At 40.1% G+C, this 27,927-nt stretch overlaps 1 protein-coding gene across 1 annotated transcript in view; it reads right to left on the bottom strand.

The window, feature by feature from the left end:
- Nucleotides 1-27,927, bottom strand: part of LOC134803418 (1-phosphatidylinositol 4,5-bisphosphate phosphodiesterase epsilon-1-like) — a 310,234-nt gene that overhangs the window by 131,086 nt on the left and 151,221 nt on the right. The window contains exon 5 of the mRNA XM_063776238.1: nt 6,057-6,215. Coding sequence (XP_063632308.1) covers nt 6,057-6,215 — 159 coding nt within the window. The remainder of the gene's footprint in view (nt 1-6,056; nt 6,216-27,927) is intronic.

The raw sequence follows: 27,927 nt of genomic DNA, 5'->3' as shown, positions 1-27,927 counted from the left end.
ATGGTCAAAACCGCGTAGCGTAGCAAAGTCGTAGAAGCTACGCGCCGCTGCGTGCTACGAATGGTCAAAACCGCATAGCGTAGCAGAGTCGTAGAAGCTACGCGCCGCTGCGTGCTACGAATGGTCAAAACCGCATAGCGTAGCAAAGTCGTAGAAGCTACGCGCCGCTGCGTGCTACGAATGGTCAAAACCGCATAGCGTAGCAGAGTCGTAGAAGCTACGCGCCGCTGCGTGCTACGAATGGTCAAAACCGCATAGCGTAGCAAAGTCGTAGAAGCTACGCGCCGCTGCGTGCTACGAATGGTCAAAACCGCATAGCGTAGCAGAGTCGTAGAAGCTACGCGCCGCTGCGTGCTACGAATAGCCGTAGCCTCGTAGCGTCGAGGATAGTCTCATAGACTGCCGGCTCGATTCGGGAAATGAATTTGAGCCTAAGGGCCCGATTCGGATTTTGAAATAAACATCTATTAGACATCTTTTAGACATCACCAAGATACGATAACGATATGTTTAAGATCTAATCTGTCAATTTTGACAGTTGCGCGATTCTGGAGATACTGATGAACGTTTTCCACAGGATATGACTTACGGCGCGATTCGGGAAATGAATTAGAGATGCACCAGATATGAAATAGTAAAGATATGTGACGTTCCACGGCAAAAGGTACCGTTGCCCCAGCTGAATATTGGAGCGGCGTTAATAATAGCGTAAGCGCCAGCCGCCATAAAGGTACCTTTTACCGTGGATAGTCACATGTCTTTACTATTTCATATCCAGTGAATCTCTAATTCATTTCCCGAATCGCGCCGTAAAACACTGTGGTACTTAGGGCATACTGAAAATTCCTGGACAGGCCACTTAAAAAAAAATAAGTCGTCTCATATATCAGAATCCAGAAACTTTCAGTGTGCCCCACGTATATGTGTGGTTTTCACATAAAATATATTTGCATAGGTGTACACACATGTGGCTTCCGCGTTAAATATTCAGCTCGCAACACATTGTGATCGCGAGGAGAAATAACTTATGATAGGATTATAGATTACAAACTAGACGCCGCATATAAAAATAAGGTTTTTTTATATGCGGCAACCCTTATAGGATCCCTCGTGCGTCTGTCCATCTGTCTGTCTGTCTGACCATTCGGAGATAAAGGGGGAGGGGGTCTCTTTATCGCCGAAACATACAGTAACATTTTGAATTTTGAAGAAAAATACACAAAATAGTTCTTTACCTGTACCTAGATGACAGGAAAACCTATTAGAAATGTGCAGTCAAGCGTGAGTCGGACTTAATTACATACTTAGTTTTTGATCCGGTTTTTTAAAGACATTTCATTCACGATCCACATAAAAAAATACATTGTTAAAAATTGAGTAATGTCACGGAACCCTTGGAAGGCGAGTCCGACTCGCACTTGACCGGTTTTTAATGAATATTTGAAAGCATGTTTGTTGCTAAACATTTTTCTTACTACTTTATAATTATTATATTTAATTGGAATTTCTCCATATTCCCGTGTTTCCACTTCATTACCAAATCAATTGATTTCCGCACCCATTCAACCATTCACCCGAAATTAATCGGTTTGAATTGAATGAATTAATGAACTAAGATTTAGCATTAACGGACTAGTGACCCGCCCCGGCATCGCACGGGTAGTGAAGTGTAATGCTGTAAATTTATATGCCTATTATTTCATTAGCCGAACTGTCAGGGTCAAAAGTGACGTTTCTGTTTGAAGGAATATCAATTTTGACAGATCATATCATTAACAAATCCAGATCAAATTCATAAACTATTATTACAATCAGAATACGCCTCACGGTCCCATTCGAACTTTAAGATACGTCAGTTAATAGATCTAGAAACGATATGGATTCGACATATTCGATATGTCAGTGTCAAATGTGACGTTTCTTCAAACAACAACGTCACTTTTGACACTGACACATCTAATCCATATCGTTTCTAGATCTAGTATCTTAAAGTTCGAATCGGGCAGTCGTGCTCTTTCACTGACACTGACCTCGTGTCGGCTGCGCGCGGCCGATTAAGGATGACTCACCTTAGACCGTCCGGGTCCGGGCCGGCGCTTCGTTTTCTATGGAAAGCATCACGTGATCACCGGTCATCTGTCATAGAAAAGTAAGCGCCGGAAGCTCCGGCCCGGACCCGGCCCGGTCTAACGTGAATCAACCTTTACAGGGCGTTCCGTGGCATATATACATGTGGCGTATATAGTGACAGACAGATATACTAACATATGACGGCCTCCTAGCCTAGTCGGTAGTGACCCTGCCTACGAAGCAAGAGGTCCCGGGTTCGAATCCTGGTAAGGGCATTTATTTGTGTGTTTATCCCCAATTCTCATTGGGCTAGCGTGGGGACTATATAGCCCACGCCCTCTCGCGCTTGAGAGTAGGCCTGTGCCCAGCAGTGGGACGTATACATCTAGAAAACCATATAAACATGAGGGTCAAGCTAAAGACCGAGGAAGATATTGATGAGGCAACCTTCTACATAACAAACAAGATACAGGAAGCTGCCTGGCTCTCAACTCCATGCATGAAAACTAGAAACTCCACAAAAAATATATCCCTGGAAATAAGAAACAAAGTCAAAGAGAAAAGACAACTTAGAAGAAGATGGCAAACAAGTAGATATAGGGAAGACAAAACTGCATTTAACAGAGCTGCCAGAGAACTAAAAGCAATGATAAAAGATCATGAAAACCAAACATTTCACCAAAAATTAAGTTCTTTGTCATCCACAAAAAAGGACAATTATTCCTTATGGAAAATAACTAAGCAGTTCAAACAACCAAAACAAATGGTGCCCCCTCTAAGATCACATAATGGAACCTGGGCTAAGAAGCCTCAAGAAAAAGCAGAATTGTTTGCACAGCATCTTAGCCAAGTCTTTACACCTAATACATCAACAATGCAGGACTTTGAAAATGAGGTTGAAGCCAGATTAAACAGTGACCAACAATTATCACTACCACTGAAACAAGTTACACCCAGAGAACTCTACAGGGTGATAAGAAATCTGGGCAAAGGGAAGGCACCAGGATTTGACCTGATAACGGCTGAGATTCTTAGACACCTTACAAGAAAACCAGTGGTATTCCTTACCATGCTATTCAACTCTATTCTTAGAATGCAGTACTACCCGAAGCTTTGGAAAGTCTCCCAGATATGCATGATACCAAAGCCAGGAAAACCTCCAACAGTACCAAGCTCTTACAGACCCATCAGCTTACTGCCAATATTATCCAAAACCTTTGAGAAAGTCTTTCTGTGCAGGTTAAAACCAGTATTGGAAGAGAATAACATAATACCTAACCACCAATTTGGTTTCCGTCAAAATCACTCTACAGTTGAACAAGTACACCGTGTAGTAGCTAAGATAAGACAATCACTAGAGCGTAAAGAATACTGCGCTGCCGCGTTTCTTGATATACAACAAGCTTTCGACCGTGTCTGGCACAAAGGGCTCCTATTCAAGCTGAAAAACCTACTACCAAACTCATTTTATATGATTTTAAGGTCTTATATACTCGGAAGAAAGTTCCAGGTTAAATTTAGTGATGAATACTCTGAACTCTATGACATTAAGGCCTCAGTTCCCCAGGGCTCAGTCCTTGGCCCAGTGCTGTACTCAATTTACACCGCAGATCTTCCATGTACAGAAGATGTAGTTACAGCAACATATGCTGACGACACAGCGTGCCTTGCCGCTGACAAAGACCCCGTTGCAGCATCAAGAAAACTGCAAATGCAGCTACAAAAAATCGACCACTGGCTCGAAAAATGGAGAATCAAGGCTAGTACATCAAAGTCACTCCAAATAACATTTACCTTACGAAAAGGAGACTGCCCGCCTGTAACTTTACGAGGAGAGACACTACCCAGTGAATGCTGTGTTAAATACCTAGGCCTTCATCTAGATAGGAGGCTCACATGGGCCAATCATATCAAAGCAAAGAAAAATGAAGCCAACATACAATTTAAGCGCTTACTATGGCTAATAGGAAGACAGTCCCCTGTGACACTAAGCAACAAACTCTTGGTATACAAATGCATCATAAAACCTATCTGGACGTATGGTATACAACTCTGGGGATCAGCTAGCAACTCTAACCTTGAGATCCTTCAAAGATTCCAGAATATTGTCCTCAGAACAATATCTTGTGCACCCTGGTTTGCCCGAAATAAGGAAATACATGACTACCTACATATACCAACCATCAAAGAGGAAATAAATAGCTACTCAAAGAAATATAAAGAAAGGCTAACAAGCCATGAGAACGAACTTGCCCGAGACCTATTAAACAACACCGATAACATCACAAGACTCAAAAGGTGGCAGATCTTGGAACTAGACCAGAGAGAATAATCCACCCTCTCTCTTCACATAAAAGGAATGGTGGTTAATGGACCACCACCTTGAAAAAGAAATGTATAGATACATACAATCTGATTATGGCTAAGAAAGCCGATGGCAGATGAAAGTAGAGAAAAAAAAAAAAAAAAAAAAAAAACTACTTTATAATTATTACATTTAATTGGAATTTCTCCATATTCCCGTGTTTCCACTTCATTACCAAATCAATTGATTTCCGCACCCATTCAACCATTCACCCGAAATTAATCGGTTTGAATTGAATGAATTAATGAACTAAGATTTAGCATTAACGGACTAGTGACCCGCCCCGGCATCGCACGGGTAGTGAAGTGTAATGCTGTAAATTTATATGCCTATTATTTCATTACCCGAACTGTCAGTGTCAAAAGTGACGTTTCTGTTTGAAGGAATATCAATTTTGACAGATCATATCATTAACAAATCCAGATCAAATTCATAAACTATTATTACAATCAGAATACGCCTCACGGTCCCATTCGAACTTTAAGATACGTCAGTTAATAGATCTAGAAACGATATGGATTCGACATATTCGATATGTCAGTGTCAAATGTGACGTTTCTTCAAACAACAACGTCACTTTTGACACTGACACATCTAATCCATATCGTTTCTAGATCTAGTATCTTAAAGTTCGAATCGGGCAGTCGTGCTCTTTCACTGACACTGACCTCGTGTCGGCTGCGCGCGGCCGATTAAGGATGACTCACCTTAGACCGTCCGGGTCCGGGCCGGCGCTTCGTTTTCTATGGAAAGCATCACGTGATCACCGATCTGTCATAGAAAAGTAAGCGCAGGAAACTCCGGCCCGGACTCGGCCCGGTCTAACGTGAGTCAACCTTTACAGGGCGTTCCGTGTCCTATATACATGTGGCGTATATGGTGACGAGTAGACAGATATACTAACATATGACGGCCTCCTAGCCTAGTCGGTAGTGACCCTGCCTACGAAGCAGGAGGTCCCGGGTTCGAATCCTGGTAAGGGCATTTATTTGTGTGTTTATCCTCAATTCTCATTGGGCTAGCGTGGGGACTGTATAGCCCACGCCCTCTCGCGCTTGAGAGTAGGCCTGTGCCCAGCAGTGGGACGTATATAGGCTGAATTATTATTAGTATCCGTTTTACTATGTAGAAACTATAAAATAAACATGATGATAAAATATTTTCATTATTAAGGAAACTGTAAGTCTAGTTTTAATAAAAAGTTCCAGTGTTATATATGTCGCAGTCAAAAGTGTGAACTGGTCAAAAGAACTTTTAACCGACAAAAACAGGCAAAACTGCTTTTGACTGAGCATGTTGGTCAAAAGTAGTTTTACCTGAAAATCATTGGTTAATAGTAATTGTGACTGTTACTATCAGTCAAAAGTACTCCCAGAGATAGGTAGGTTGGGGTTATTTTTTTTTTGCTACACCCTAAAAACGAAAATGCTGTCAGAAATAGGTATGATTTCCAGATAAAACTACTTTTGACCAACATGCTCAGTCAAAAGCAGTTTTGCCTGTTTTTGTCGGTTAGAAGTTCTTTTGACCAGTTCACACTTTTGACTGCAACATATACTCGTATAATGATAAAAGACTGTTTGTTTCTTAAATAAATAAATAAATTATATTACTATCTCACCTCGTTGAAGCGGTGTATGAGCGCGCGCACGGTGCGCGTGGCTTGCTGCGCGCGCGTCGGCGGCGCGCGGCGTATCACGGGGCGCTCGGCGGCTGAACCGAGCGCGCACGAACCACCGAGGTCCAGTGTCACTTGGCGGAGGTAATCGATTGGGGGTACCTGGGGACAATTATATAAATGTATATACAGGGTGGGACATTTCTTGAGACTAAACTGAAAGGATCGTGTCATCTAAGTGATCTACAATCGAGTTTATCTATCTATCTAATACCTTTAAACGAGCAACTTTTGTCTTATAATTATGTATATATTTCCTCGAAAACGGCTCTAACGTTTTCGATGAAATGTGCTATATGCTGGTTTTCGGGGGGCGAAAAATCGATCTAGCTAGGTCTTATCTCTGGGAAAACGCGCATTTTTGAGTTTTTATATGTTTTCAGAACAAAGCTCGGTCTCCCAGATATTAATCGTAAAGCTGGATTAAAAAGTAAAAGAAAATCATTAAAATGTAATATTTTTACACCAGTCAACATTATTTTTACAACATAAAGTTTTAAGTCATAATGTATTGCTTGTCATATTATCATTAGTGCTAATTCTGAAACCGTTAACTTTTCAGCATTCTCGTAAGGTTATCCTATAGATAGGTTAGGTTAGGTTTGTTTTATAGCAATCCTGAAAAGTTACGCGTTTCTGAGAAAAGTAAATTAAGACTAACGAAAATGCGGACAAAAATTATGGGCCCGATTCGGATTTTGAAATAGATATCTATTAGATATCTTTTAGACATCACCAAGATACGATAACGATATGTTTAAGATCTAACCTGTCAAATTTGACATTTGCGCGATCCTGGAGATACTCTTGAACGATTTCCACAGGATATGACTTAGAGATCCAATTCACATCAGATAGATATCTTACTCTATCTAACGTAAAAGTGACATTGGTTGCCCGAATTGCGCTTCAAAAGAGAACTAGTTGATATCTAAACTATAACGTATCTAGTACGTGTCGTCTCTTGTGAATATCTTGAAGTTCGAATACGGCAGTTAGACTTAAAACTTTATGGGAAACAATAGAGACCCGCTGTTGCAAAGATGCGAATATATTAAGTATAACAATTTTGCAATTAGTATAATCAAACACCGGCGGAGCGGTGGTGGCCGAGTGGATATGACGTCCGACTTTCAATCCGGAGGTCGCGGGTTCAAATCCTGGCTCGTACCAATGAGTTTTTCGGAACTTATGTACGAAATATCATTTGATGTTTACCACTAGCTTTTCGGTGAAGGAAAACATCGTGAGGAAACCTGCATACATCTGCGAAGAAATTCAAAGGTGTATGTGAAGTCCCCAATCCGCATTGGGCTAGCGTGGGGACTATAGCCCAAGCCCTCTCGCGCATGAGAGGAGGCCTGTGCCCAGCAGTGGGACGTATATAGGCTGAAATGATGATGATGATGATGATAATCAAACAAAGCAACACATAATTAATGTTATTAACGGGTTTTATGTGATTTTACAAACCTACATCCTATTGTTAACTAATTAAAGAAAGTTAAAACCGGTTAATGTCAGTTAACCGGTATTTCAAAACCGATTATGATTAGTATCACCCACTTCTGAACCTCCCGCAGAATTTGTATAGTGTTGTGCTATGGGATATTTCCGTAATATTTCCCATAGCCATATTTCTGGAAATATTCCCAAGATGTCTTATTAAAAGGCCTCCTAGACTGGTCGGAGGTCCCGGGTTCGAATTCTGGTGAGGGCCTACCGCATAATTTAGATAATTATGTACAGAGAAAAGCACGCGTGTTTAATATCTAGGATAAGCCTAAAGAAAAGCGGTTCAATAAATTCCACATTACGAGGAAATGTGTTGAAAATATATTTTTTAGTCAGAAATATTAATCCAGACATTTGCCCCGTCAGAAATATTTCACCATAGTTCCCCAATATTACGGCCCAGGTAATATTCCCATCACTACCCCTCCCCCCTCCCGCTACCCTCCCCCCCAAGCTATTTGTATGAATAAGTGACATAAGCGCAGATCCGTGTAATGTAAATCACCGTTAGCGTGTCACAGATCACTTATTAGATGAAGCATGAGCAATAGGGATGTTTTTCTGTATTTAAAATAACCCATTTCACACCATGCACGGCATAAAGCACCAGCAAAATTATTGTAAAAACGTATACAGCAGTTACTTTTGACACATCCATCTTCCTCGCGTTGTCCCGGCTTTTTGCCACGGCTCATGAGAGCCTGGGGTCCGCTTGACAATTAATCCCAAGAATTTGATTGGAGTAGGCATTAGTTTTTACGAAAGCAACTGCCATCTGGCCCCCATTTCACCACGGCGACAGGTGCGACAATTCGACAAATGTCACTGTTGCTGACGTCACAGGCATCCATGGGCTACGGTTACCGCTTACCATCGGGCGGGCGTATTCCAGTTTGCCACCATCATTGTATTATTAAAAAAACTTTATTATCGCCGACTGACTTATTTATCGGCGATATAATGGAGTTTTTTTTAAATTAATATGTTAGTGGCAAACAATCACACCGCCCGTCCAATGGTAAGCGGTTACCGTAGTCTATGGAGGTCTGTGACGTCAGTAACAGTGATGTCGACAATGTCGCACCTGTCACCGTGGTGAAATAGGGGCCTGACCTTCCAACCTAAAGGGTAATCTAGGACTCACGATGTTTTCCTTCACCGAAAAGCGACTGGTAAATATCAAATGATATTCCGTACATAAAGTACCGAAAAACATATTCGTACGAGCCGGGGTATTGGATATATGTGTTGCAGTCAAAAGTGTGAACTGGTCAAAAGAACTTTTAACCGACAAAAATAGGCAAAACTGCTTTTGACTGAGCATGTTGGTCAAAAGTAGTTTTACCTGAAAATCATACCTATTTCTGGCAGCAGTTTCGTTTTTTGGGCGTAGCAAAAAAAAAAACCCTAACCTACCTATCTCTGGGAACAATTTCGTTTTTAGGGCGTAGCAAAAAAAAATAACCCTAACCTACCTATTTCTGCGAGTACTTTTGACTGATAGTAATAGTCACAATTACTATTAACCAATGATTTTCAGGTAAAACTACTTTTGACCAACATGCTCAGTCAAAAGCAGTTTTGCCTGTTTTTGTCGGTTAAAAGTTCTTTTGACCAGTTCACACTTTTGACTGCGACATATGCATTTGCGAATTTTCATAATAATCATACATAATCATAATCATTTATTCAATGATTATGATTATTATGAAAATTCGCAAATCGTATACTTGTTGGACCAGCAACGCTCAGCGAATTGTCACTGTCAGACCTGCTAGCATGAGTTGCGTTCTCGCGCGCGACTCCATACATCTAGCACGACTTCAAGTATAGACTGCAACTCATGCAGGTGACAATTATCATTTTGGTGAAACAGGGACCTCGCGCTGCTTATATTATATAAAAGTTTTATTAAACGGAGTCTCTGCTCGGTGATCTATGGTGGAACGAAGAATAAATTTTCATTTCCAAAAAAGACATATATATCCATTAAAATTCAACAAAAATTACACCTTAACCCAACAGCAATAAGGTTTTTGATCGCAATTTAAACATGATGGATTTTGACGGTTTTACAGTTTTTTTTATGACGGAGCAGATAAAAAGGTATTCTCTATAATACGATTTTAAATTGGTTTATCATGTACCCATACGATTAAATATAAAGCCGGTTCCTTAGAGCATTTAATAAACCGGAGTCGCCTTTAAGAGCTTACCCCTCTGCCGAAAACCTTGCTGAGTTGTGCAAACTTTTGTATGGACTGAGGTTTATGTGACATGGCTATTTGTACGTTACGTACAAATCATGTACAAATAGCCATACATTTGACATGCCCCTCCCCCGCAAAAATCGGCAGACTGTTTTGTACAGTCAGTGTAAAAATATGTGTGCACAAATCATCTCAAAAATATGTCACATAGTTCTTATGTCAGCGAATTAAGAACTATGGGACATATTATTGAGTAAGTTGTCCACACCCATATTTTTACACTTGACTGTAAAGAAAATGACAGTCAAGGCGTCTCTGTTGGAAACTGTCTTCGTAAACTAAAAGAATCTTGTTTTATAGGTAACTGCATAAACGCACGTGGAACAAGTTTAAATGTTTGAATAAAAATATACAGCTTTTGTTCGCGTGCGTGATGCCGTCACATTCATTTCGACCTTCCTGCTGAACAGCCTAAATTTGTAATCAGTGCTTATTTCTCTAGACAATACAAACCCATATGAACTTCTCATAGTTTACTTTTATACCCAGAATTGGGTTATGGGCCCAATTACTAAATGCTCTAAGAGCCGGATCACATTATGAAACCGTGACGCGACGCCATCCGACGCGACGCGTGTTGAGTAGACCAAATCGCGTCATTTTCTATGACCAGTGTGGCTACCACCAGTTTGGCACTGGCATAATAGAAGGGCTATGTTAGATGAACCCTCATGGACGTCAGCTGTCGCTTCGTTGGTGGATTGAAGAATCCCAGCCACCGAAACTTGTAAAAATATAAAATACATTTTGTCATCGCCTCCCGTTTGATACTTTGTCAGATTTCAGATCATATTTGCTCCTGGCCCGCGGTCTATAAACGCTAGCGTGAACGTAACTTACATTCTATGCATCTCGCTCGTACTGGCATATTAGTGCGAGCGAGATATGTATAGAAAGTAGGTAAATTACGTAGACGTTGGCGTTTATGTCAGTGTTGACTGCAGTCATTGACTCATGGTACGGGTACAGAATCACACTATGAACACCCGACGTGACGTCACACTGACATCACGACGTCAGTCAAATTGTATCAAAATATTTTCAATAATGTTAATATCCAGAGAGGAAAATGAGGACTACTTTTGTATGAAAAGGCAATTTCGCACGGCCGCGGTGTATCCTCTTCAGAAATAAATAGTAAATAAATAAATATTATAGGACATTCTTACACAGATTGACTAAGTCCCACAGTAAGCTCAAGAAGGCTTGTGTAAACTCAGAAAAGGATATATATAATATATAAATACTTAAATACATAGAAAACAACCATGACTCAGGAACAAATATCTGTGTCATGATGTCATCACACAAATAAATGCCCTTACTGGTAACGAACCCAGGACCATCGGCTTCACAGGCAGGGTCACTACCCACTAGGCCAGACCGGTCGTCCCAGAAATAGGTATTAGGGGAGACCGAGGTGAGTTGTGACAGAGGAGAGTTATGACATCGTTGATTTTTTTGAATCTATTAACTAACAACAAGGTCGCAATAGCGCGCGTTTGTTAGTTCAAGTTACGAGCTAACAAACGCACACTGTTGCGAGCTCGCTAACAGTCATTAGATTCCAAAAAATCGACAATGTCACAACTCTCTGTCAAAACTCACCTCGGTCTCCCCTAAAACCGGCCAAATGCGAGTCGGACACGCGCACGAACGGTTCCGTACCATTACGCAAAAAACGGTAAAAAATCACGTTTGTTGTATGGGCGCCCCACTTAAATATTAATTTTATCCTGTTTTTAGTGTTTGTTGTTATGCGGCAACTATTGTAACGTAATACGTTACATGTTTCGTAAAAATAGACCTTAAGAACTACTACTACTACTAATTAAAATATATTTACAATCCTCAACTAAAGTAGTTGCCATCAGATATATCGGAGCGGCCAAGGTGCTCACAAATATCGGAACACGCCTCTATTGTCAGGGCGTTAGAGCGCGTGTTCAGATATTGTGAACACCTTGGCCGCTCCGATATATCTGATGGCGACTGTACATACTAAATTATACAAAAATACTGTCTTAAAACTAGCTAATTTAGATTATTAAATCATCATCACGCTGGTTAATTTAAATATGTCGCGCCATAATTATAACATTCACTCACAATAATGTTCACATTCGCGAGTGCATGAATGTATGCACTGAACGGAGCGCTGTGTCATCGCGCACGGTCGCTGGCTCGTTCATTTTACCATTGCAGTTGAGTGGAACGCACGTCGCTTAATTATCGATCTCTGCTACGGATCAAATATCGAAACCGTAATCGAATTTTAACTTCGTCCCTACGTGTTCCTCAACCATAATAAAATCACTGTGGTGTTTAATTATGTTTTTAAGTGTACCCCGAATTGGGTAAGTGGATACATTTTATATGCTAGTTGCTTAGAACGTTGTAGTGTTATTTTATTGCTTTGGATTTTTAACTTGCATATCGAAATCACAACCATTTCATAGTAATTGCAATTTAACTAAAGATTTATCACTTCTTCAGTATAGTTTTGTTCATAGTCATCATGGCCTTTTGTATTAAAAATATAATTGCATTTAAATTTCTCTCTTTCGTTAAATTACTTCGCCTTTTTGTAATCTCCGTATCTGAATTGTGAACTTCCACGGCAACACAACTGCTTTCCCGCTTGCCGTTGGTGTTCACAAAGGCTTATGGACCGTTTCTAACGCATTCTCTGATGGCGCGTTCCAAGGTCCAAAGTCCAGAGTGACTTTTGTTGGCTTCCTGCTTGCCGCCCGCTTGCCGTTATGCTACTGGCGTGCTTCTGGCCCTTTCCCCGACTCAGCGCCACGCAGTTCCGAGCTGCGCTGAACTCAGCGCCGACCAGAAACACCAGCGCCTACCACCTCGGCACCGTCAGGGGAGTACTTCGGCTGCAAATGACTAGCGGAATCCGATCTATATAAAGTATTAGCGCGAACCACGACATTTTACCCGTTTTTACCAACTGAGCTGGTTATAGCAATAAACAATTATTTTGTATCGTTCTTCTGGCTACTCATTTATAATTTCCCATCCCTAGCGGGACATCTAGTAGGTTAGAACGTTCAAGAACGCGACACTATCACGGTTCATAAGATACAGCCTGGTGACAGACAGACAGACAGTGGAGTCTTAGTAATAAGGTACCGTTTTTACCCTTTGGGTACGGAACCCTAAAAATTAAGCCGATTAAATAGCGAATGATGTATTTAAGTTAAGTACTATTGACTTTCAAAGTTTGCAGAGCCCTCTTCAATTTAAAATATAAGGCTGAATCAGTGATAATGATAATGTGATTAAAAGTTATTAACATAGTCTAATAAAACATGGTCTTCCATTCCCAGAGTGACACGGGCCTACGTCACAACAACATGGCCGCTATATATAGCGCTATCGCATATTATCATATAGCGCTGTCGCATGATGACGTAGGCTTGTGTCAGTTAGGTGACCTAGAAAAGACGGGAATGGAGTACCAGGCGGAGTATACGAGTATTATTATACCATGGTTATTAACAAAGATTCATTTAGGGCGTCCGCTATAGTCTGTATCTTTAGGTACTTATTTAAAAAAGAGTAAACAAAATCTACCCTCAAATGGCTTCTTAAGCCAGTTGAGGGTAGATGAAAACATTACATGATCAAACAATGTAGGTTAGTCAGGTCATTACGTGAATTTTCTTTAATAAAATTTTGGGGTTGCTGGGGAGACGCTCTACAGCAACTCCGAATTGAGTTTATTGTACTCTCGATCTATTGAGGTATAATTTTTTTTTAATGTACTAATTCAGTACATATTGTGTACATCAGCATTACGTTTCAATAAATCACAAAACAGACAGTGGGGTTTCCACGGAGCATGACGTCATTCAGTGACAGATCCAGGGGGTTTTTTATTTGGTTGGTTAATCAATAAATGTTATAACTACCCGAAAATGAACAAATTATTTGTTTACTTTTATTTCAGTATCTAAAGACAGATGGCGCGCGCGATGGGTGCACAGAGCGGGTGAGCGGGTTAACGAAAAATAATATGTGCGACGCTAACTGGCGCGGATGCGTGCGACGGATTTTAGGGTAATTCGGTAACTGGCCACCTGTTAGTAACTGGCCACCCTAAACTAAAAATGAATTCTATTCACCTATAAACAGAATTCATTTTAGTATAAGGTGGCCAAGATCCACTTCGGCTCGTTGCGCCACAGCACTCACATCAGTAAGTAAGTATAAGGTGGTTAGTTATTAAATGAAACCTTATACTAAAATTAATTCTGTTTATAGGTGAATAGAAATCATTTTTAGTTTAGGGTGGCCAGTTACTGGCAAATTACCCTACCTACAATGGCACCCGCGCCAGCTACCGGACGCCTTTATAGTATAAAATGTGTAAGATTTGTGTCTGAAAATATCTATTTTCACCACTGAGTGAAGTAAAGGTCCGATTCAAACCATGTCACAGAATAAATAATAGTACTACCGTACAGAAAGGACACTTCCTACAAAACCGAAGTTTGACAGCGATTCAGGTTCGAATCATGATACCCCTTTCTAACTTATGGCTCTATCCCTTTCGGCTATTTAGGGTTGTCAAAATTCAAGTGATTATCTTATCTGTGGTGGTGCACGCAAACGGACATCACGTTGTGTCAACCCTAATAATAGCTCGGAGCAATGCTGAGCCGAACGGAGCCGAGTTTTCCCGAAGTCAGGAGTGTCTCTCCACTGGCAATGCTTTAAAAAACGTCACTTTTGACACTGACAGAGCGGTATCGTACCGCTGTGACTTTTTACAAGTATTGTTCGAATGACTCACTCATTCATTCATTCATCAATCATTTTGACTACTTCAAGATGACCTGTAAAGTTGTGGCATCCGGCTGTCTGTATACGAACGAAAAAAACCGGCCAAGTGTGAGTCGGACTCACGCATGAAGGGTTCCGTACCATTACGTAAAAAAAATATTTTATTCTGTTTTTAGTATTTGTTGTTATAGCGGCAACAGAAATACATCATCTGTGAAAATTGCAACTGTGACAGACAGACGGACAGTGGAGTCTTAGTCCCGTTTTTACCCTTTGGGCACGGAACACTAAAAACTGAAAACAACAACACATTAGGAATTGTTTGTACTTACTTTACTTGATAAAAAATAAACATATCCCGCTAAAAACATACATGTGAAAGAACTCCAAATTACCAACTCTTATAATAATCAAAAATCTACGGGGGAATAGCTATGCTTAATATACTTACTACATCAAATTGTATAAAAATATTTTCTATAATGTTAATATCCAGGGAGGAAAACGGGGACGGTTGTACCGAGAAGCGGTCCCTTTTCCCCTTAAACGTGTAACAAATTAGACATGTTCTCCTTGGAGTATATTTCACAGAGTAATATAAATAGACAACGCAGGGTTGCCTTCATAAGATTGAATTAGTCGTTTCCCTAGAGCCGGCCCACAGATCGCTCCTACTAGATGGAACATGTAAATCTCAGTAAGAGCCTTTGTTTGTGTGTTCAACACAATTATTTGTTCCTAAGTTATGGATTTTTTTTATTTATTTATTACACAAGAAGTTACAACCTTTTTTGTTAAGGACAAAGCTCCACAAAACTACATTTTGTTTGACTGTGGAGTCTCAAATGGATATTTTCTAATGGCGTTATTCATAATTTTCATAAACAATTATCAAGTCTGCAGGCCCTTGATAATGATTTGTTCTGTTATTTTGACATTTGTGTTTGTCAGAAAGGGACAAAATTTAACAAGTTAATAAATAAATAATAAATATTATAGGACATTCTTTTACACGAATTGACTAAGCCCCACGGTACGCTCATGAAGGCTTGTGTTGTGGGTACTTAGACAACGATATATATAATATATAAATACATAGAAAACAACCATGACTCAGGAACAAATATCTGTGTCACCACACAAATAAATGCCCTTACCGGGATTCGAACCCAGGATCATTGGCTTCACAGGTAGGGTCACTACCCATTATGCCAGACCGGTCTGCACATTCTAACATAATGCACATTCTATGTGAGGTAGTCTACGGTCACGGGGAATTCTTTTTTTCCTCGTTCAAGTTCTAACGGAAAATTACGAGAATCTAATCTGTATTTTTATGGCTGTTCCATTGTTTTCTGGGATAAGATAGGCACGTGCATACAATCTTTAGTCGACTCGATAAAGATAAGAAAAAAATAAAAAATATTTTTTCCCTAATATCTATCTAATAATATCATACTCAATGGCCTATTTTAGATTTAATTTAGTTATTTATTTCTTTTAGTAACACCACTGTTTATATTTTTTTGTAAATGTAAATAAATGATTTTTTTATATCATACTACACAACAATAGTAAGTAATTTAGCATGTTACGATCATTTATGTAATTTTATAATTAAGTATGTTTTTAAGATATTTTTTTTTTATATAATTTTAGGATAGTTTTTGTTCATTGTGTTTGAGAACATACATCTCATTTAAACATATCACTTTATTAATATATTTTAACGTTTTAGTAAAACAAATAATATTTCTTCTTCATTGTAAAAATCAATAATTTCAACCGAATGAACAAAATCATATATATCTAGTCAATGTCAATAATCGAATTCCGAATTCATTAGGCGATCAAGCGGCCAGCACGTAGGGACACGACGGTAGCACCAATGAGGCGCTAACATACTCCCCCCCCTCGAGGAGGTAGAGCCTCGAGGACGAAGAAAGCCTTTTCCGGTTTGGGTAGTGGACATAGACGATGAACTGCTCTTCGTATTATGCCACGTGCCGTGCTAACACCCGCCACTCTGGATACGTTGTCTTGTCCGGGGAACAACTTAACTATTCGTCCCATTCTCCATTTCATTGGAGGGACGTTTGTCTCCTTAACGACAACCACGTCGTTAACTTGAAGTTGTTGTGTGTTGACCTTCCACTTAATCCGTTCCTGTAGTTCGGCCAGAAACTCCTTATGCCAGCGATTCCAAAATTGCTGCCGCATTTGCTCGATGTGCTCATATCTGCTTAGCCGATTTGGGTTGATGTCCAACAGGTTCGGAGAAGGTAAAGACATCAATGATTGGCCGATCAGGAAATGACCTGGCGTTAATGGCTCCAGGTCGTTGGGATCGGTCGATAAATAGGTCAACGGCCGAGAATTCAAGATGGCTTCAATTTGATTGAAAAGCGTTGACAGTTCTTCAAAGGTCATGTGGGTGTTGCCTAGGACCCGCGCCATATGGAATTTGGCTGACTTGACTCCGGCTTCCCATATCCCTCCGAAATGTGGAGAATAAGCCGGCGAGAACACGAATTTTATACCCTCATTAGCCCCCCACGAAGCTACAGAATTATTGCTAGACTTCAGAAAGGAAGCAAGTTCGTTACTCGCACCCACAAAATTTGAACCGTTATCGCAATAAATCTCGCATGGATAACCACGACGAGATATAAACCGTCGGAGACATTGAATAAACGCGTCAGTGGAAAGACTACTGACGAGTTCTAAATGTAAAGCCCTTGTCGAAAAACAAACGAAAAGAGCTAAGTAAGCCTTGGTTATCTTACAGCCTCGACCCTTACGATCTGTAATCAAGAAGGGTCCCGCAAAGTCAACTCCACAAACCTTAAAGGGCAGACTTGGCGTGACTCTGGTTTCAGGTAAGTTCCCCATTATAGGATTTACAGTTTTCGCTTTCATAATCCAACACTTTTTACATTTATTAACCGTACTCCTAGCTAAATCTCTCCCGCGTATAGGCCAAAATTGATTGCGTAGATTATTTAGTATTAGTTTAACAGATCCATGCAAAGTTCTACTATGCTCACGCTGAAACAGCAGCTTCGTGAATGTGTGTTTAGCATCCAATAATGCGGGGTGCTTTTGCGTGTAACTGACTGGAGAATTCTGAATACGACCACCGACACGTAGTAGTCCGTCCTCATCTATAAATGGTGTAAGCTTAAGTATTCGAGACTTTAAAGGTAAAGGTTTACCTTTTTGCAGTGTGCAAAGATCATCACCGAAAGACTCTAGTTGAGATTGCTTTGTCAGATATTTTAAAGATGAATTTAATTCCTCTGTCGTTAAATAACCACAACGTTTAGACGCAGGATTTCTTACATTGTAGATAAATCTTTGCACATATGCAAAGACTCTTTGCAAAGTCGTCAGCTTCGAATATCTTTCAAAGTCTACGACACTGTAGTTTATATCTACTATATTATCGATAAGAGTAAACGTTTTCATTTCGGGTATGCAACTAGTATCGCTGATAAGCGGATTCAGTTTTGGCCAGTTTGACATATGGTCATTAAGGAAAGAGGGACCCTGCCACCAAATATCGGCGGTACATAACTTTTGAGGGTCAACCCCCCTTGATGCCAAATCAGCAGGGTTCATCTCTCCTGGCACGTGAAACTAAATAAAAGCTTGTAAAATAGTATGAGCGACGCTAACTGGCGCCACAGAATAATTAATAGTACAGAAAGGAAACTTCCTACAAAACCGAAAAAAAAATGAAATGAATCATGATACCCCTTTCTAACTTATGGCACTATCCCTTTCGGCTATTTAGGGCTGTCAAAATGCAAGTAATTATCTTATCAGAATCTGTGGTGGTGCACGCAAAGGGACGTCAAGTGGTGCCAACCCTAATAATTTCTCGGAGCAATGCTGAGCCGAACGGAGCCGAGTTTGCCCGAAGTCAGGAGTGTCTCCCCACTTCTGGCGCATGTGTAAAAATTTTGTCTGAAAATCACTATTTTTTACCACTGAGTGACGGTCCGATGCGAACAATGCCACAGAATTAGTACATTGTAGGAGAGGACGGAAAACCGCTAAAAGATGGATGAGTGAGTTTGAGGGCCGACACGTTAGTGGAGGCCCTCAAATAATACGAGTCCATCTTTAGCGTTTCCGACCGAGGCATTACATAGTGCTTTTCACGACTACTGCGAGGAAATAAGAAAACATTTGCATAACTATAAGTACTAGCCCGCGATTTCTCTGGTAGCAAATTACTAGCCACTGCCTGTGCTGTCTCTTGAATTTCGGTAGGCGTCAGCGTAAGAATATCATTTTCTTCACAGGAAGAACTCATTTTTATATACGTGTTTCTTGTATTTTTTAGTCAAACACAATTTACACTATCCAATTCAGTGAGTATTTTCCGATCCCGCCTTTTTTACTTTTTTTATCACTTTTAAGAGGCGTTTTTCTGTTGTTTGCTTCAAACCGACTCTAAACTTAGAAGCGTTTTTACTAGAAAACCACAAACAGCTACAAAAGTAAAAAACGCCTTAAACGTGAATCGAATGAACTGGCTGAATGAATGAATGGTTTTGACATTTCTTTTTTTTTTAAACAAGAAATTGGTCCTATAAATAACCTAATTTTATTTTTGAAGGAAAAAGTTGCGCCAAAAAAGAACTTTTATTGATTTTTATGTTTTAAATCAGGGCTCTCCAAACCCCGGCCCGCGAAGCGTTCCAATCCGGCCCGCCGACAGCGGTCCAATCCGGTCGTGGGAGCCAGGCTCCAGTTGTTCAGCCCCCCCCGGCGCGAAAATTCTGAGGCGCAATATGGCCCTCAGGTAAAAAAGTTTGGAGACCCCTGTTTTAAATGATACTCATTGCTGTAGCGAACCGTCACCAATGACAGATGATGATAACAATGAAACATTGTAGTAGTGGTGGTTCAGGTGCTACAGCTATTGCCTACTTTCCAGCTTGGTTTTAGACCATCTATTGCCACATTTCCGAATAGTGGCGTGATAAAATAATAGTACTACCGTACAGAAAGGACACTTCCTACAAAACCGAAGCTTGACAGCGATTCAGGGACGAATCATCCTATCCATTTCCAATGTATGGCACTATCCCTTTCGGCTATTTAGGGTTGTCAAAATTCAAGTGATTATCTTATTTGTGGTCGTGCACGCAAAAGGACGTCAAGTGGTGCCAACCCTAATAATTGCTCGGAGCAATGCTGGGTCGAACGGAGCCGAGTTTGCCCGAAGTCAGGAGTTGCCCCACTGGCAATGCTTCAAAAAACGTCACTTTTGACACTGACAGATCGGTATCGCATCGCTGTGACTTTTTACAAGTATTGTTCGAATGACTCACTCACTCACTCATTCATTCATCAAATCAGTGACTACTTAAAGATGACCTACAACGTTGTGGCATCCAGCTGTCTGTAGAGCAAAGAAAAAAAATGAAAACAGTGAATTTACACATTTTGAATTGTTTTTACTTGACAAAAAATAAACATTATCCCGCCAAAAAATCATACAACGGGGCGGGGCATAGCTATGCTTAATATACTACATCAAATTGTATATAAATATTTTCTATAATGTTAATATCCAGGGAGGAAAACGGGGACGGTTGTACCGAGAAGCGGTCCCTTTTCCCCTTAAACGTGTAACAAATTAGACATGTTCTCCTTGGAGTATATTTCACAGAGTAATATAAATAGACAACGCAGGGTTGCCTTCATAAGATTGAATTAGTCGTTTCCCTAGAGCCGGCCCACAGATCGCTCCTACTAGATGGAACATGTAAATCTCAGTAAGAGCCTTTGTTTGTGTGTTCAACACAATTATTTGTTCCTAAGTTATGGATTTTTTTTATTTATTTATTACACAAGAAGTTACATCCTTTTTTGTTAAGGACAAAGCTCCACAAAACTACATTTTGTTTGACTGTGGAGTCTCAAATGGATATTTTCTAATGGCGTTATTCATAAACAATTATAAAGTCTGCAGGCCCTTGATAATGGTTTGTTCTGTTATTTTGACATTTGTGTTTGTCAGAAAGGGACAAAATTTAACAAGTTAATAAATAAATAATAAATATTATAGGACATTCTTTTACACGAATTGACTAAGCCCCACGGTAAGCTCATGAAGGCTTGTGTATATAATATATAAATACATAGAAAACAATCATGACTCAGGAACAAATATCTGTGTCATCACACAAATAAATGCCCTTACCGGGATTCGAACCCAGGCTCATTGGCTTCACAGGTAGGGTCACTACCCATTATGCCAGACCGGTCTGCACATTCTATGTGAGGTAGTCTACGGTCACGGGGAATTCTTTTTTTCCTCGTTCAAGTTCTAACGGAAAATTACGAGAATCTAATCTGTATTTTTATGGCTGTTCCATTGTTTTGAGGGAAAGATAGGCGCATGCATACAATCTTTAGTCGACTCGATAAAGATAAAAAACCGGGCAAGTGCGAGTCGGACTCGCGCACGAAGGGTTCCGTACCATAATGCAAAAAAAACAAACAAAAAAAAAGCAAAAAAAAAAACGGGCACCCATCCAAATACTGACCACTCCCGACGTTGCTTAACTTTGGTCAAAAATCACGTTTGTTGTATGGGAGCCCCATTTAAATCTTTATTTTATTCTGTTTTTAGTATTTGTTGTTATAGCGGCAACAGAAATACATCATCTGTGAAAATTTCAACTGTCTAGCTATCACGGTTCGTGAGATACAGCCTGGTGACAGACGGACGGACGGACGGACGGACGGACAGCGAAGTCTTAGTAATAGGGTCCCGTTTTACCCTTTGGGTACGGAACCCTAAAAAGAACAAAAAAATATTTTTTCCCTAATATCTATCTAATAATATCATACTCAAAGGCCTATTTTAGATTTAATTTAGTTATTTATTTCTTTTAGTAACACTACTGTTTATATCTTTTTGTAAATAACTGATTTTTAGGGTTCGGTACCCAAAGGGTAAAACGGGACCCTATTACTAAGACTTCGCTGTCCGTCCGTCCGTCCGTCCGTCCGTCTGTCACCAGGCTGTATCTCACGAGCCGTGATAGCTAGACAGTTGAAATTTTCACAGATGATGTATTTCTGTTGCCGCTATAACAACAAATACTAAAAACAGAATAAAATAAAGATTTAAATGGGGCTCCCATACAACAAACGTGATTTTTGACCAAAGTTAAGCAACGTCGGGAGTGGTCAGTATTTGGATGGGTGACCGTTTTTTTTTTAGCTTTTTTTTTTTTTTTTTTTTTTGCATTATGGTACGGAACCCTTCGTGCGCGAGTCCGACTCGCACTTGCCCGGTTTTTATATCATACTACACAACAATAGTAAGTAATTAAGCATGTTACGATCATTTATATAATTTTATAATTAAGTATGTTTTTAAGATATTTTGTTTTTTTTTATAATTTTAGGATAGTTTTTGTTCATTGTTATTTATTTTTCTTGCTGTGCATACTTATTTTGGATGGCATTCCTATATAAAGCCTATCACTTTTATTGTAATCATGTATTGAATATCGTCGGTATAGATTAGATTAGATTAATCAATTAATCAATCAATCAATCAATCAATATTCTTATTTGTTAAACATAGGTACATATTTAAGTGGCGCTCCCATACAACAAACGTGATTTTTTTGCCGGTTTTTGCGTAATGGTACGGAACCCTTCGTGCGCGACTCCGACTCACACTTGGCCTTAGTATTCTGATTCCCATAAATGCTTGGCACCATGGTATAATAATATACTCCGCCTGGTACTCCATTCCCGTCTTTTCTAGGTCACCTAACTGACACAAGCCTACGTCATCATGCGACAGCGCTATATGATAATATGCGATAGCGCTATATATAGCGGCCATGTTGTTGTGACGTAGGCCTGTGTCACTCTGGGAATAGAAGACCATGTTTTATTAGACTATGCTTGGCACAATTTTAACTTAACTTCAACACCAGCTAATTTTAATAGATTCAATATTGGCAATTGGAACCAACTGAAATTCTGTTCCTCAGCACATCTAACGTCCCTTTCCCACTATTTAAAATAACTAAAGAGCGAAAGAGAAAACATTTCAAATATCGGGAGTGCCAGTGACAGATGGGATATGATTTAGTGTAATGGCGGCCGTGCATGGTGAACTATTTTGCTGAATGGAAGGAATGGAGGACCGAATGGGAAAAGTTGTTGGAAATGTGTTTAGTCGAAGAAATATTATTTGCACCGTTGAAATGGCTGAACTATAACACTTTAAATTCTCGCGTTTTGTACACATATTTAATTACACAAACCATATATACTGCGATATAATTTCATTGTGTTTACTTTAAATTCCGACGTTTCAGCTGAGTTACTAATAAACTAATTTCGGGTAGTTTAGTGGTGTTTTATTTATATCTCCGTTGACATTTGCTGGGACGTCAGTCGTTCCGTGATCACAGCTGAGTTGCAAGCTGAAACGTCGGAATTTTAGGTAAAAACAATGAAATTTGGTATATCGCGGTAGACCCGTTAGTGTAATTAAATATGGCTGAACTATGCGGTGTCAAAACTATTAACACCCGGTTTCAGTCCACGACTAGTGAAACCTGCGTCGCAAAGTCGGTAAATAAAGGTATATAATAAAATAAATTCGCGATACACCCATCTATAAATGTGAGTTAATATGTGTAATGTGTTCAAAACGCGAAAGGCTTAAATATTAAATTAAATGGTGTCATTTAATCATCCCGTCTGGACTGGCCTTAACGCTTAATATGGCGGTGTGTAGTATGTCAGCTAAATAAAGTTGCAGACCTTAAAGGACCCGATAAATCTCGTCCAGGGCCAATTTAGTCCAATATACACGCAATATGTGGGTAAATGCGCCATTTGCTGGACCGTGCAAGCATATGGTACGTAGTGTTGGCAAAGTCGAGTCACTCCAGTCCTCATATTAGAACATTTACTCAGTTTTTTAGACTCTATAGTTCGTTTTTTTAGCATTAGAAATAAGGTAAACAATCTTGATGTGTCTTTTTATTGAAAAACACGTTTTAAAAATAAGTCAAGGCAAATATTACCTATATTATGTAACAATTATGAATCTAATACGATCATTTATATTCTTCTGCTTTCATAAATAATAGTTACTGATTTTTAAAAAGCGTTTTTCAATTAAAAGACGTGTCAAGATCGCTTATACCTTCTTTCTAATGCTAAAAAAAACGAACTACTCGTATATCCATAGAGTGATTCTTGAGGAAGTAAGATTCTATTTCCCAACTCTAGGCGTAACTATGCGGGGAATGAGAGAATACCTCCGTCGGCAGCGAATCTGAATGCTTAGTGAACGTTTAATAAACCGGCCAAGTGCGAGTCGAACTCGCGCACGAAGGGTTCCGTACTATTATGAGAAAAACGGCAAAAAATCACATTTGTTGTATGGGAGCCCCACTTAAATACCTATTCAATTTATTCTGTTTTTAATATTTGTTGTTATAGCGGCAACAGATATACATCATCTGTGAAAATTTCAACTGTCTAGCTATCACGGTTCATGAGATACAGCCTGGTGATAGAGAGACAGACGGACAGTGGAGTCTTAGTAATAGGGTCCCGTTTATACCCTTTGGGTACGGAACCCTTTTATCTGTGCGTCTGTTAATTGTTTTTCACTAAGATACAAAATGTAATACAATTTTGTACTTTGTTAAACTATTATTGTTACATAGTTTGAGGTCAAATTGTATTTATTCTGTATGAGTGAAAAGGCTGGTCTTCTGTCGCATCCCCACACGGCCCAAGGCCGATCGATCGCTGAGAATAGACAACCTCCCGTAGACTGTAGACTGCGTATAAAGTAGTTTTGCAAGTTATGATTTCTTCAAATAATATTAGAGTTATTTCAAAAACAGAATGGGAACAGAGATTAATGGAGAATCTTTATCAAGCAGAAATGTCTGCGAGCGATACTGGAAACTTTTATATTAAAGGAAAAATGGAAAAATTCACGCACAGGCGCCTCCGGCAAAACTTGAACTTGCAACCTAATAATAATAATAACTCCACGGCCGACTTCGGCCACGGCGACTGCTGTCAACTCCGTTGCTGTCGCTGGTGTGCTCGCAAGTGGCTGATGTAGCCGATCTGTTTAGTAAAAGTTCGCGAACATTGCGGGCATGTGAGCACACCGTTTACATAGTTATAGGGTGTTGCCGCAGGTGGTCTGGCTTTTATTCTACCACGCTTGGCATCAAGCTCTAACGCCGCTGAGATTCGGTTATCTTGGCATTTATTGCAGCCCGCCATTCCGTACGCACGGCTGCCTGCTGCTCCCATCGCGAGGGCTCTACGCCACACTTTTTCATGTGACGCTTAAGCACATCTTTGGCCGGAATTGGCCGCCCTGTTTCCGCTTGCCCTCCTCAAGCTCAGAATAAAAGATGTGCTTAGCCACACGCCGGTCGTTCATCCGCGAAACGTGACCACACCACCGAAGCTGTCGTCGCATGAGGTATACCTCGATTCCACCCACATTTGCTCTACGCAGCACTTCGGTGTTCCGAACACGATCAGACCATCGGATCTTCAGTATCTTACGTAGGCATCTGAGGTGGAATCGATCCAGCATACGAATATGGCGGCGATAAATGGTCCACGTTTCAGCAGAGTAAAGGAGGTTAGGCAACACGACTGCCATGTACACGGAGATCTTAGTGGCCAATTTCAAGTCGTGTGAGCTGAGAATCTTGTGATCTAGCCTACCGAAAGCTGCTGCCGCAGCCCCGATTCTGCTGTTAACTTCAGCATCAAGATCGCACTTAGAGGTTATCGTGCTCCCCAGATAGCGGAACTTGTCCACCTGCTTCAACTGGTCCTCGCCGAGTGTAAAGACCAGTGTCTGTTGACTGAGCACGTCCAGCGACATCACTTCAGTCTCCTTGACACTGATCTTGAGACCAAATCTGCGGCAAGACTCGTCGAAACTGGACATGAGCTGTTGCATGCCGTCTGGGGACTCAGTCACAAAGCAAGTCGTCTGCATACATTATCTCTGAACACCGGTCCGATCTCTAATGTAATTATGCAATTTAAACTTTATACCATAAATAAATAGACAAAGACGACTACGAGTAAATATTTTTTTTAATCTGTTTCGTAAATATATAGGTACATATGAACAAGCATTAGAATACTCTGTCTTTAAGAGATTAACTTAATTTACTCTCAGGACCTTCAAAAAAACACGTTGCTCCATCTATTATAGTTGATCTGTGTCGCCGGCAAAATTAAAAACAAAGAGGTCGGGCGACCTTTACTTTGGTCCCTTTATTTCGTGTTGGAAAACACAGGGAAGGTGAAAATACCCTCATTTTGCTGTGAAAGCGCTGGTGGCCTAGCGGTAAGAGCGTGCGACTTGCAATCCGGAGGTCGCGGGTTCAAACCCCGGCTCGTACCGTAGTTTTTCGGAACGTATGTACGAAATAATAATATCATTTGATATGTAGTCGCTTTTAGGTGAAGGAAAACATCGTGAGGAAACCGGACTAATCCCAATAAGGTCCAGTTTACCCTCTGGGTTGGAAGGTCAGATGGCAGTCGCTTTCATAAAAACTAGTGCCTACGCCTATTCTCGGAATTAGTTGCCAAGCGGACCCCAGGCTTCCACGAGCCGTGGCAAAAGCTGGGACAACGCGAGGAAGATGAAATTATTTAAAAATATTTTCCCTAATACCAATATGCAGAGAGGAAAATTGGGACTAAGTTTAATGTATTTGATTGTATGGAGAAGCGGCAAACCCCTTTCCTCTTAATAGGCAGACTGCCCGATTCGAACTTTAAAATACGTCAATTAATAGATCTAGAAACGATATGGATTAGATGTGTCAGTGTCAAAAGTGTCGTTTTTGTTTGAAGAAACGTCACATATGACACTGACACATCTAACCCATATCGTTTCTAGATCTATTAATTGGCGTATCTTAAAGTTCACTACCGAGTCACTACCGACTAGGCTAGGGGGCCGTTAAGAATAAAAATATTTCACGTCTTCGCTCAGACCAATGACCCGACCCCAACCAATTTGAAATTCTGCGAGCAAAATTCATATTTATTTTACAAGAGTAAGATTATCTTCATCATGTAATCAGACAGTTCACTGAGCAGAATTTTCTTTTTAGGATATTTTCTCGCTTTTAAATTTAGATTTTATTTGGTGTCACACTTATAACAAAAATGATCCCTTTAATCTTGAACTTTTTTTATATAAAAAAAACAGAAATTTATCTCGTTTTTTAGGGTTCCGTACCCAAAGGGTAAAACGGGACCCTATTACTAAGACTTCGCTGTCCGTCCGTCCGTCCGTCCGTCCGTCTGTCACCAGACTGTATCTCACGAACCGTGATAGCTAGACAGTTGAAATTTTCACAGATGATGTATTTCTGTTGCCGCTATAACAACAAATACTAAAAACAGAATAAAATAAAGATTTAAATGGGGCTCCCATACAACAAACGTGATTTTTGACCAAAGTTAAGCAACGTCGGGAGTGGTCAGTATTTGGATGGGTGACCGTTTTTTTTTTGCTTTTTTTTTTTGTTTTTTTTTTGCATTATGGTACGGAACCCTTCGTGCGCGAGTCCGACTCGCACTTGCCCGGTTTTTTTTCTGTGGTTTTGGTTATTAGGTTAGGCCGATTGTTATGTGAACGGCTTCTAGCCTAATAGGTATCCTGCCTACGAAGCAGGAGGTCCTGGGTTCGAATTCTGGTAAGGGCATTTACTAGTATTTGTGTGTTTATCTTAAATAGGTATTTGGTAATGAGATTATTATAATATTATAGGACAATTTTACACAGATCGGCCTAGTCCCACAGTAAGCTCAATAAGGCTTGTGTTGTGGGTACTAGACGACGATATATACAATATACACATATTTACAAATACTTATATACATAGAAAACATCCATAACTCAGCAACAAATATTTGTGATGAACATACAAATAAATGCCCTTACCAGGATTCGAACCCGGGACCTCCTGCTTCGTAGGCAGGGTCACTACCACTAGGCTAGGAGGCCGTTAGTAATGGGTGTTTTCTATGTATAAGAAACATATACTTTTATGGGATATGTAAAATGTTGAAAATGTACAATTATTATACAGGCTTACCCTTGTAATCATAGAGTAATATAAGAAGAAAGAGTGGTAACATACATCAGTTATCTT

Source organism: Cydia splendana, chromosome 26 (assembly GCF_910591565.1).
Source record: "Cydia splendana chromosome 26, ilCydSple1.2, whole genome shotgun sequence".
NCBI classification, from domain to species: domain Eukaryota; kingdom Metazoa; phylum Arthropoda; class Insecta; order Lepidoptera; family Tortricidae; genus Cydia; species Cydia splendana.
The sequence above is the reverse complement of the archived record's forward strand: the minus strand, read 5'-3'. Positions and strand labels throughout refer to the sequence as shown.